At 35.1% G+C, this 12,923-nt stretch overlaps 2 protein-coding genes across 2 annotated transcripts in view; both read right to left on the bottom strand.

The window, feature by feature from the left end:
* LOC136797948 (FMR1-interacting protein NUFIP1-like) overlaps positions 1-547 on the bottom strand; it is a 36,476-nt gene extending 35,929 nt beyond the window's left edge. Inside the window, exon 1 of the mRNA XM_067054528.1 lies at positions 124-547. Coding sequence (XP_066910629.1) covers positions 124-453 — 330 coding nt within the window. The 5' untranslated portion in view covers positions 454-547. The remainder of the gene's footprint in view (positions 1-123) is intronic.
* Positions 548-784: 237 nt separating this feature from the next.
* LOC136797944 (RNA-binding protein 7-like) lies at positions 785-1,669 on the bottom strand. The gene is made up of 2 exons (XM_067054526.1): positions 1,577-1,669; positions 785-1,399 (listed from the first exon to the last, which is right to left on the bottom strand). Exons 1-2 carry the CDS (start codon positions 1,667-1,669, stop codon positions 785-787), a joined length of 708 nt encoding a protein of 235 aa, XP_066910627.1.
* Between the last annotated feature and the right edge of the window lie 11,254 nt (positions 1,670-12,923).

The raw sequence follows: 12,923 nt of genomic DNA, 5'->3' as shown, positions 1-12,923 counted from the left end.
ACAAAGTTTTGTGAGAAACATGCATGTAGTTAGCAGGCAGTCTTAGCTTAGCTTGTATCAAAAGTCAGCCTAAATCAAAGAGTAAAACATCCAAATCAACACTAAGAAAGATTCATTAAAAACCTGTCCGGTCTGTTGTTGCTGTCTTTGTCTCTGATCATTTGAGTTATTATGATTATTTGTTCTGTTATTGTATTGTTGTCTATGTTGATATTGAGTGTGTCCATATTGTTGATTCTGTTGGTTGTACTGTTGGTTGTATTGAGGAGGCTGTTGGTATGCATTGTAATTACCTTGTGGTGGTGGACCACTGTAATTGATTTGGTTGAATTCATACCCATATCCTGTGTTTGGCACAGGCGGCGGCTGGTAGTATGGGTTTGGTTGTTGTTGGTGTTGATGTTGCGACGGCGGCGGTGGTGGTGGTGGTTGGTTGTATGAAGGAAAATCCATTGTTTTGTTGTTTCTTGTACTTTGATTCTTTTTATTTCTTAATTTTCTATTCAGGGTTTTTTGTTCTTTTTTCCTATACGTTAATAAGAAAAAAACTGTAACACTTTTTAGAGATTATATTTTCAATTTTACTGTCACTGTTTTCGAAAAAAACAAACATGCTACTGATAAGTCACTCAAAATTTGACTTGATTTGTAATAGTCAAAGTAAAAAACCAACAAAGCAATGAATGAAGTCTTTTGTAAAAGCCATTATCTACATGTTATAATTTAAAAAAAGGTTAAGAAAATTTTAAAACATATCCTGTAAGTCTTTAATACAATCTAAAACCTAATATGGTTGTGAGCTTTGACGTCGGTTTTGTCTGTGATTACTCCTTTGATTGTCATGACGCACTGGTCCATAATTACTTTGAGAGTTTCTATTATCATAGCTTTGACCTCTTTGATATTGTCCCATATGGCTTCCCCACTGTTGGGGATAAACTGGGCTATAGGAGCCTCCTCCATAACGAGCCCCACTACCACCATTAAAGCGTCCATAATCACCACCATGTTGTCTTCCTGAAGAGCGGTCATAGGACCGAGGATCATATTGGCCAGAACGGCTATAATCTCCAGGACTATCGTCGTATCTTCGCCTTGATGAAGAATCTCTTTCACTGTACGGTGAATTGTATTGAGGTGAATCTGAGCCTCTGCTGCCCATTGGTTTCATAGGTGTAGCATAATTTGGGCTAGCTGTCACAGAGTCTGAGTTGTTTGAAGAGTTTTTGTTGGTCTCAGTTGGTTTACAATAAATTGGCTTGCGAAATAAACGCAACTGATTGAAAAGCTCACAAGCATATTTCACAGAACATGTATGACGATAGCTGACAAAAGCAAATGTCTTATTTTTTCCAGTTGCCCTGTCAGCAGGAATATGCACACTGCCAAGGGGCCCAGCCTAAAAAGAAACAACATATTGAGAGACTCTTACTAAAACATTTATGCAGAGAGAACAATATAGTTTCCAAAATAAACACTTTCTTCTTTCTTTCTGGAGCTAATCTTATTTATTATTAATTTTGGAAATTGATAGAAAAGAAATATTGCAATCAGATTTAATAAAAATCATTCTTACCTGAAGAAATAGTTCCCAGAGTAACTCTTCAGTAACACGTTGTTCTATGTTTGATACAAAAACTGTTTTTTCTGGATCTTGAAACTTTGGCATATTATTTTAGTGATTATCTAAATTTTCTGTAACATTCAAAAAAGGGTAGAACAATTATGTAATTATATAAAACCTAGACTTTACTTTCAAATACCCTTTAGGTACATTTAAACAGATAGACTGACTGATAGCAGCTTTAGCTCAACTAAAGTACACATATTTTGCTAAATATTTGACCTTCTAACAAATAGACCTTTTCATTATGACAATATTCTGACCCCAATATGGGACGGGATCCTGCCCAGGCAAGCGCAGGCTCAAGATCTTTATTTATAATATCAAAGATTGTTAGCGACTAAAATAAGAAATTACTGGTTATTGAACCTAACTTGCTTCTTTTTGGTAAAAGGTATGAAATTTGTATTCAGATATTTAGAAGCTCATCTCGAACTGGTATGAGCCAGAAATATCTTATCCAGAGCCTGAACCTTTTATGTCAAAAAAAGGTCCTGAAAACCTTGAAAACACTAATACCTGAAACACATTTTCTGAACCTTTAATACTTTTTGGCAAAAATTATTTCCCAAAAACACCTCACCTCTCAGGTGACATGTTTTCAGCATTTTTCGTGTCTCTGGGATCTCCACAAATCAATCCTCAATTTTCTCCACAAACTTAGGCCAAAATACATTTCCTGGAAACACCACGACACCAGCAAGTTTCACAACCATTCATTCAGTCTTTTCTGTGGTGTTCAAGGTGTTTTCCAAGACGATTTTGAAGCTCTTACAGTGTCCTGTCTGTCCAATCAGATAGAAAAACTTGAGTTTTTGAGTTTGTTAATCAGGAGGCAACTTTGAAAGGACATTCGATGCTTACAAAATTTGAAAACTGAACCATTCATGTTCAAAGAGTGTTTTCTGAAAATCAGGTAAGCAATGTCTTTTAAAGGCATTGGTTCAGGCTCCCATTTGTGAGACTAACTTTGTTGTGGCTTTGTTTGATATTGTTCCTTATGATATTCAGAATAACTCTCTTAATTTAGGAGAGCTTCTGTGCCACCTGAATTTCAACCGACTCACTTTCCTTATAAATCTGACCCTTTTGTTACTGCTAGTTGGGCTCTTAAATTTCTTATCTTTTTATTCTGTAGCATGTTTGTAAATCTATTTGGAAAGGTATTTTGTATAGAAAACGTTTATAATTGTCACTTAATTATTATTACTTAATGTCTCATAATTGTATTAGTTTAAGTCAATTGTATTGGGAATTGTAAAGCATTTTAGTATTGTTAGTCTATTTATTATTGTTATTCCCATGATAGTTCTATGTTATGTTCTAAAAGTTCAGTGAAGTAGTGTGTTTGTCAGTGCGTTGTTATGTAAGTTGTAGTGTGTTCATGCAGGTTCATGTGGTGTTTGTGGACAGTGTTTTTAGTAAGTTTGATATTTGTTTTTCATTGTACCGTTAACTGCTCTAACTTGGGACGATTGGTCGAAACTTGGGACGATTGGTCGAAACTTGGGACTGTTGATATCTGGCCTGTATTTTCACTTACTGTTAAATCTCTTTGAGATTGACAACAAATTTGTCTTGATAACTCTACCAAGTTCACCAATCATACTTTCTTTCATAACATGTCATGATAGCTTTTTGTTTTCATTCAAAATGACCGGACGCTGATTGGAGAATTAGAGAACGTCTGCTGCCTAACTGCCTCTCGCCTGATGGGATTAACAAATATTATCGAGTGTGTAACTTGCCGCGCAAGTGACGTCAAACGTTCCATTGTTTTGCCACTAATTTGTTCTTCTTCGTTCCAGACACTTGCATGTGTACCTGCGGGTACAGACTTTTTCGTATTTTGATTTAAAAGCCTACTCAGTGCAAAAGAGAAATCGTGTATTTTTTAACGCTGTTTTTTGACTCCAATCAAATGACTTTGGAGGTTCGGTGAAATGGTGGCCGAATTGCTGCCCCATGTTTTGTCAGATAGTCCCAAGTTAGAGCAGCTGATTGTATTTCTTGTACTTTATTAATTGACTTTATTCTTGTATAATTTTACATAGTTTTCTATTCTTGTGCCTTTGAACTATAATATTTCTCATCTTGTATGTTTTCAGTATTTCATTTACTTATATATTTGTACTGATCGATCAGTTCTGTTTGTATTTTTGCGTTATAGCCGTTGAGTTTAAACAGGAAAGGACATTTTAAAATTTTTACAAAAAGTGGTCTTTTTAGAAAAACTATTATAATTCACTAAATGGTAAGTCTTCGGAAAACCACTCAACAGAAAACTCACCCTTCTAGAAAAGTGCTTTTCCCTGTAGGTTGACGCCTGTCAGTAGTTTGAAAAACTTTTTTGTGAATTATTGTGGTTGATATTTAAGGTTTTCTTGTGTCTTTTTTTTTGTTTAAAAAGGTTATATGTAGATTAGCTTATTGAAATACTGATTAATATCTTGTAATGAAAATGTGATGTAAATTTTAAAGAGATGAGTGAAATTTTGTGGTTCAATGTAAGCTGAAATTATTTTTGAAGTGAAAATAGAAATTCTAAAAACAATTGTTTTACAATTCATATAAGTTAATTGAAATGCTCAAATAGATAGCTTAGGATACGCTGATATGTAAAAATACTGATATTTTAATATGTGTGAAAGTTAGTGGCTAATTATGTCAATTTAAAACAATTTCTCACACTTTACAATTCATATCCACAAAAAAACACCAGCCTGTTTAAATATGTGATTTCAAGGGAAATCTAACCTAGGAAGACTATACTTTTGTATCAATTGACTATGATCTATGACTAAAGTCCCTTTGTGATGCTTTGTGGTTAATAAAAAGGAGGGATATTACAAGAAGAAGTATTTTGAGCCACGTTCTTTCACACAAGTCAATAAATTGAAAATAACCCATTAAGAATTAATCTATGACTAAATAGAGATCTATTGATATATAGTCGAACGTGCGCAACGCACTGGGCTCAACTTCAGTGGCTTCAAATGATTCATAGGCCCAATTGTAGACCCCCAGATATTTACCCAATGAACAAGTGTGCCAAATTTCAACCAAATCCGACCATTTTGGAGGGCTGTAGGCTGCTTCAAAGCTTTAGCCTCGTCTTGGCAAAAAACTCGTCCCTAGGCCCCAAAAATCTAAATTTTTGAAAAATGCAAAAAGCACCCCCAGATATTCACCCAAGGAACAAGTGTGCAAAATTTCAGCCAGATCGAACAATTTTTGAAGTCTCCAGGCTGCCCCAAAATTTTAGCCTCGTTTTGGCGAAAAACTCGTCCCCAGGCCCCAAAAATCAAAATTTTTGAAAAATGAAAAAAACACCCCCAGATATTCACCCAAGGAACAAGTGTGCAAAATTTCAGCCAAATCGAACAATTTTTGAAGTCTCCAGGCTGCCCCAAAGTTTTAGCCTCGTTTTGGCGAAAAACTCGTCCCCAGGCCCCAAAAATCAAAAATTTTGAAAAAATGAAAAAAACACCCCCAGATATTCACCCAAGGAACAAGTGTGCAAAATTTCAGCCAAATCGAACAATTTTTGAAGTCTCCAGGCTGCCCCAAAGTTTTAGCCTCGTTTTGGCGAAAAACTCGTCCCCAGGCCCCAAAAATCAAAATTTTCAAAAAATGAAAAAAACACCCCCAGATATTCACCCAAGGAACAAGTGTGCCAAATTTCAGCCAAATCGAACAATTTTTGAAGTCTCCAGGCTGCCCCAAAGTTTTGGGACATACACACACACACCATAGCACACGAAAAGTCCATAGTGAGGACCTCATTCGCAACCCGTTAAAGTGAGGACCTACACAAAAAAGTCTATATCTTTAAATTAATGCAACCCACGGTAATAAAATTTTAGGTGGGGTTAGAGTAGACACTAATACGTAAAACAGCCCTAATAACACACCCCTATCTTTTAATTCAAAAATCCGTTATACCAAGGACCTGTGTCTATTTTTTCGTTTATAAGTACCCGTTAAAGTGAGGGACTTCCCGATTTCAGAAAATTCGTGTTTGTACAAACATGCAATCTGAGGACTTGAGTAAAATGTTAATTATTAGTGACAGTCTGATTTGGTGTATAATGGAGGGTTGAGCACGAGTTTGTTGCGATGTTAGTCAGAAGTAATTTTTAGAGATTTTAAATCAACTTCTTAAAGGATATTTGTGGGGTTTTTCCACTAGTCAGGAAGCATTTTCATCCTCAGGGCATAAGTCACTGTCTGGTAAAGAATAAACATCAATCTTTAGAGATTTCTCTTTCATAATACGGCAGGGACATTATGCTTCAATAAACTTAAAAAAAATCTTTTGTGCGAATTAATCAGACATTAATCTGAAATTGCACCGCTAAGGCTCGATGAGAGAGGAGGTGCTCTGCAAGGGTCTAAAAATTTAAGGAAATACGAAATTTATGGTAAACTTCAAAAAGTTTGTCCTTAAACAAAGGCAAATATATCGAAACATTACACCAGGCGAGCCATAATGATAGATTTTTAGACAATTCTTTCCTGGGTCGGTTTTTAAAGACCTTAATTTGCCGCACACGGTCGTTTCTAGAAAAAGCAAATTCAGGTTTTTTAAAACAAAAAAATTTTTGGACGTCAAAAATGACATTTTTTGTTACGTTTTATTTTTGAGCCGTCTGTAAGTGATCTGGAAAAAATGGACGTGTAAATACAGACTTAAGGCGCTATCGGATTGAGGCTTTAAATCATTTAACAATTTGTAGTTGATTGAGTCAATGAATTTGTCGTACTTTGTTATAAAATTCGTAAATCACACCTCACAACTCTCATAGGAGCTAAATTTTCTCGTCTCAATAACTTTACTTATTGGTCAGCCAAGGGGACCCTTCAAATCCCTTCCGCGATTTTTTTCCCTCTGGTGGTCGTCGTCGTTAAGACTACTAAGTTTAAATCCTATTTCGGATTATTTTCGGAAAACAAGTTATCGGGAAAACTTTCATTAATAGAAATTAAAAATTAGAATAGAATAGAATTAAAACATCATTAATAGATCTGATACTAACAAATGAAGAACACCAAGTCAATGACATCCAATACCTAGCTCCTCTAGACAAGAGTGACCACAGTGTGCTTTCTTTTTTATGTGAATGCTTTTTCGACCCGAAAGTCTTAACCGAGAGGTTTAATTATAATAAAGCAGATTTTACAGATTTTACAGATTTTAAAGTCGGCAAAAATCGGCCAAAAGTACCCAAAAAGGCGATTTCGGGCTATCGAGTTCAACCCAAACGCGTGAATTCTGAGCCAACTAGAAATGGTATAAACTCCAAATTTGGCAGGGAACTTTCCCTCGTCACCCTGAAGACTCCCTCAAAATTTGAGCTCGATTGGCACGCGTTCGGGATGAACCCGATAGCCCGAAATCACCTTTTTGGGTATTTTTGGCCGACTTTTAAGACGAAATGAAAGGTTGCCACGGGTCAGGACACACTTTGGGAAGGCCCAGGAACAATTTAGAACCCAGTGGAGTGGATGCAGCGTTCGGGCGGGCCCAAAGTCCGGGGTATGGTAAAGTCAGTTTGACGACTTACAGGTGCTTCTGGGTAATTTTCTCCTCGTCTGAACAGAAAAACATTTTATGGAAAAAAAGAGGAAAAATTGCAATAAATCAGCAAGTCCAAAAGGCTATCAGAGATCAACGGTACGGTACGAACAGAGAAGAAATATGTAGAACCGAGTATGTCAATGCACGTAATCAGACCAAAAGATAACACAAGTCAAAAAAAATCTCGAAAAACGAACATAAGGACATGTTGACTTAAAAACTATTACAACTTTAACCAACCACAAGCTTTCTTGATCATTCAAAATTAATGGTATTTTACTAAAATTTAGATAAAATTCTTGGGTTTCAAACATTACAGAACCTCAGGTAAAAATTCAATATTTTCAGTTCCTCAATTTGTAGTGTGTCAAAGTTACAATGCAAAATCAAGGAAATTTTCAATCTGAATTTCGATCAAAACTGAGGTCCTCACTTTGCAAAAAATGTGTGTTTAATCTTTTATGGCTACTTTCATTTAGATTCGCGTTGCCATTGTCTTTTCTAAGCTGATTTTATCATGCTAGGAACATCTTACATGTTGACTTAAAAACAATTACAACTTTAACCAACCATAAATCATCTTGATCATTCAAAATTCATGGTATTTTACTAAAATTTTGGTAAAGTTCTTGTGTTTCAAATATTACAGAAGCTCTAAAATCGTAAATTATTCTGTGTAATTATGACATTTTAATCATCATTACTTATTCCTGTTTGAAAGATGTAGGTAAAAATACAAAATGACTTCAGGTCCTCACTTTGTAGTGTTCAAAGTACAGCCAAAATCAAGGAAATTTCAATTGAATTTCGATCAAAAGTGAGGTCCTCACTTTGCAAAAAAGGTGTGTTTTAATCTTTTAAAGCATAACTTTCAGTTAAGTTGGCAATGCCATTGTCATTCTAAGATAATTTTATCACGCTAGGAACATCTTAAATGTTGACTTAAAAACAATTACAACTTTAACCAACCACAAGCCATCTTGATAATTTAAGATTAATAGTATTTCACTAAAATTTAGATAGAATTCTTGCGTTTCAAACATTACAGCAGCTCTGAAAGTCAGAAATTTATTCACCATGTATACCTTAAGTAAAAATGCAAAATAATTTCAGGTCCTCACTTTGTAGTGTGTCAAAAAAACAATGCAAAGTCAATGAATTTTGATCTGAATTCGATCAAAACTAGGTCCTCCTTTGCAAATGTGTGTTTATGTTTAGAGATACTTTCATTTAGAGTTCGCTTTGCCATTGTCTTTTCTAAGATAATTTTATCATGCTGGAACATCTTACCGTTGACTTAAAACAATTACATTTAAACCACCATAATCATCTTGATCATTCAAATTCAGGTAATTTACTAAATTTGGTAAGTTCTTGGTTTCAAATATTACAGAGCTCTAAAAATCGAAATATATCTGGATGAATATTGACATTTTATCATTAATTATTTCCTGTTTGAAAGATGTAGGTAAAAAGACAAAATGACTTCAGGTCCTCACTTTGTAGTGTGTCAAAATTACAATGCAAAATCAAGGATATTTTCAATCTGAATTTCGATCAAATCTGAGGTCCCCACTTTGCAAAATGTGTGTTTAATCGTTTATAGATACTTTCATTTAGATTCGCTTTGCCATTGTCTTTTCAAGATAATTTTATCATGCTAGGAATCTTCCGGACTTAAAACAATTACAAATTTAACAACCATAAAGCACTTGATCATTAATTCATGGTATTTTACTAAAATTTAGGTAAAGTTCTTTTGTTTCAAATATTACAGAAGCTCTAAAAATCGTAAATATATTCTGGATGTAATTATTGACATTTTAATCATCATTACTTATTCCTGTTTGAAAGATGTCGGTAAAATACAAAATGACTCCAGTCCTCACTTTGCAGTGTGTCAAAGTTACAATGCAAAATCAAGGAAATTTTCAATTTGAATTTCGATCAAAACTGAGGTCCTCACTTTGCAAAAAATGTGTGTTTAATCTTTTAAAGCCACTTTCATTTAGATTAGCAATGCTTCAAAAGTGTTTTCGTTAAGCTGAAAAAGCTTAAAATCGATTCTAAATACCACTTGAATGCTTCATGTGTTTTCCTTCAGCAGGAAAAGCTTCAAATCGATTCCAAATTCCATCTGAAGGATTGAAAACTGTCTTCATTCAGCAGAAAAAGCTTTAAAATGTCATCCCAAGTCTTCTAAAGTGCTTTCATTCGGCAAAACAAGCTTAAAATTGATTCTAAAAACCACCCGACTGCTTCAAAAGTGTTTTCATTCTGCAGAAAACACTTAAAATTCATTTCAAATTAGAACGAAAAGCATTCGTCGTGGACACACGAACGGTCAGTAGCGAGATTATGTATCTGGAATTCTCTACGGCTACGGCTAAAGTGGCGAGGGAAATGGCGAGTAAGGCAAGTAATGGCGGGTGAAAGCAAGTTCGATATTTGACGTACGGCATTATGTCGACTTTGCTTATACGATGTTTTGGTGTTTTTCCCGTACAGAGCAAAGTAGACAACGACATGTCGCTTTTGGTGACCACCCGTACGGGCAGCCCCGCAACCGTAGCCGTAGAATATCTCCGATACATAATCTCGCTAGTCATTCGTCACGAACGGTCTATCCGTTCGTCACGAATGCTTTTCGAGCGACTTTCTTTTAAAGCGTTCGTCACAAACGCTTTCTAGATTTCGACTCATTTGTGACGAACGCTTTAATAGGGAGGCGTTTGTCACGAATGCTTTATGATTTATGACGAATGCCTAAGCGTTCACGACGAACGCTTTGCTTTTAAACGAAAGTTTAAGCGTTCACGACGAACGCTTTGCTTTTAAACGAATGTCTAAGCGTTCATGACGAATGCTTGTGCATTTTTCACGAACGCTTTTCAAATAGGGTCAAATCCAAACCGTTCGTGACGAATGGTTTGGTTCAAAGGCGTTCGTGGCGAATGACAAAAAGAGGTAGACTATGTTTAAAGCGTTCGTCACAGTTGCTTTGTTGTTTGTTAGAATTATATAATCAGGGCTCCAGCACAAAGTCATTTGCTGAAGCGAATAAATATTTCATAATTTGTTATCACACGAGCCTTTCACTAGTTAGATCTCGATAAAGCGAAACAGGGAATAAATTTTGTTGGAATTAAACATCCCTTTATCACAGAAACGAAGAAACAAAAATTTACTTGAATTTCAAACTACAATCATCCACTAAATATTTGAGACAAAGGGGAGTTCCCGGTGTAATTTGAACACCAATTAATCTTTAATACAGTTGGAAAGTAGAGTTTTAACACGAGACTTAGGACTTAGGACCTTAGGATCTCAGGATTTAAAAGCTCAAATTTGCTCGAATGAGGCTTGGAATATAGCCTAGAAGCTATTTAACCCTCTAAAATCGAGACAATCATGGAAAAACGTCGAAGTGCTAAATAGCAATTCTCGCACGCTTTAAATCTGAAAAAAGTTAACACACTAAAATTATATTTCGAGGGTGATTGTAGGGACAATAAATTTCAAACCTCACTTGTATAAACCAGGAAGTTCTCTTTTAGACTCATCGCGTCCAGCACCTCAATTTATCCCTACTGATAGTCAACTTTTGACTTGTCACTGAAACAGGAGTGTGCTGTATGTAATTTGTAATTAAAGGGAGTTTTGAATTGAAAAGGGTTAAAGTATCTAGCGGTGAATCAAATCCAAACCATTTTTTGCATAACTCTGAATTTTAATACATTCAAAAAATATAATCTTAATTCTTATTACTTGGACAAATGTTTCTTGATTTTTATTACTGTATGATGGCAATTCGTTACGAAAAAAAATACCCTCGGGAGTTTGAGGATTAGGCTTCGTTTACCTACATCACCCCCTTCTCACGCCTTCTGAGACCCCTTGGCCGAAATCGTTCCCAGTGGAAATAAGACTTAATTTTGTCCCGTTGAAAATAATCAAATAAAAAATCCTTGCTTAAACTTGTGTGCTATTTTTCTCTATCCCCACTGAATTTTCGACAAATATATATTTTCTGGGAAGTTGAAAATGTCTGTAAGGGCAAAATATTCATTAAAGATGTGTGTATTTCTTGACAGATTATAAGTCGTAACAACACTCAATGAAAACAAGGAACATTGGCTCTATATAGACTTCTACTTTCTGAAATATGTACATGTTAGTATCATCCCCATCAAGTTTTTGTCCGTTATTTTTACCCCCTTCCCACCCCAGGCTGAAAAATTCTACCAGATCTGTGAGAAGGGGTGTTACATTTGCTTGATTCCAGATTCTTTTTAGGTGTGATCAAAGTTTCAGCCTGATTTGTTAATTGATGAAAATTTGCGTGACTCATTTTATGTTTTTTATATTTAAAAAATATTACAATGAACAAATTTAGGCGATTTTCTTGATCGTAACGAGAACATGGTATGATGTATATGGGGGGATAAGAGAGGGCTGCCGATCGGGGCTAATTTGTTTTAGTCTTTTTTTCAGCATGATATACAATATTTAGATTTAAAAAATTTGAGACAGTGCTTGTAAGTACAAATTACTGGTTTGAGAAAAAAAAACATTGGTATGGTTAGAAGTTTTATATCGTGTTAGTTATCAGGTGAAGTACTACATTGTAGGATTCATTATCCCCAGTTTGAATATTTCGTTATTTAGCGTCTCTTCGACTTTTAGTTGCCGTTGAGCTTTTATTAGGTCAAAGGAGGTTGTTGTTGTTCTTGAGGGGGTATTACAAAAAGTGATGATTCTTAACTTCATCTCTAAAAGGTTAAAAGGTCTTCTTAATCGACCTTTCTCTAAACGAAAAGTAAAAATATCAATTCTATCATGCGTCGATCTGCATGAAAAAGCGAGATTAAAATCATGCATTGTGAGTTTTCTTAAACGAGCCGATTTATCAATTTGTACGTATTTTTCCGTCCGAATTAAGTGTGTAACAAACTATACCCTTATCTTTTTCTTTAGAAGCAAATCGTTGAACACCACGGCAAGAGCCTAGCAGAGTCAATCGTTCTCGTTTGAAGATAGAGTAAAGAGTATAAGAGATTTTTTAAAGCAAGCCGAAGTACGTTTCAAGTGAGGGGGGGGGTTACTTTCGGCAAAAATATGGGCGCTGGGTATGACACGTGCCTTAAGGGCTGGGTCACCCTCCCAAAGTCTCTCTAAGGTTTACCAAGATCACGGCTTTGGGGGATCTCTTTTTTGTGACACTGTAATGTCTTCTTTCGAGAGTAGAAAATGTTGCAAGAGCTTGTCAATCAATTAATTTCGAGCAACTTCGAAACTTATAAAATTAGTTTTGTTGATATTTTTACCTAGCTGTTTCCTTTTACCCCTCTGTTTAATAAATATGTACTTTAAAAACGTTCTCTTTAATAAAGCCCTCTTTATTCCAGTTTATATTTGGGCTGAAACTTTGAAGAAACTAGTGTAAGTCGGGTGTAAGTTAAGTACTATATACATATAAAGGCTTTAAAANCCGATTTACTAAAGTCTGTCCAGATATAATTGGCAGTGGAAACAAGAATGCCTGTAACTTTTGATAGTCAAATATAATTATGGAATTTTTATTTGCTTGTTTCAGAGAATCAAAAGCGCTATATTTGAATGTATTATTGGTTGAAAAATTCGCGATTTTTAGCGGTTAAATTTGCGATTGTAAAAATTGAGCTTTTTTTCTACTTATGCTATAACGTTCATTTTTAC

This window comes from Clytia hemisphaerica, unplaced genomic scaffold (assembly GCF_902728285.1).
Source record: "Clytia hemisphaerica strain Z4C2 unplaced genomic scaffold, Clytia hemisphaerica genome assembly, whole genome shotgun sequence".
NCBI lineage: Eukaryota > Metazoa > Cnidaria > Hydrozoa > Leptothecata > Clytiidae > Clytia > Clytia hemisphaerica.
Note: the sequence above shows the minus strand (reverse complement) of the source record. Positions and strands in the feature narration are given on the sequence as shown.

What these genes read in the sequence shown, in the direction of transcription:
- LOC136797944 (XM_067054526.1), bottom strand. Translation starts at nt 1,669, where the DNA reads ATGCCAAAGTTTCAAGATCCAGAAAAAACAGTTTTTGTATCAAACATA. An exon ending in TCTGGGAACTATTTCTTCAG is followed by an intron (nt 1,400 to 1,576) that starts GTAAGAATGATT and finishes GTTTCTTTTTAG; the next exon opens with GCTGGGCCCCTTGGCAGTGT.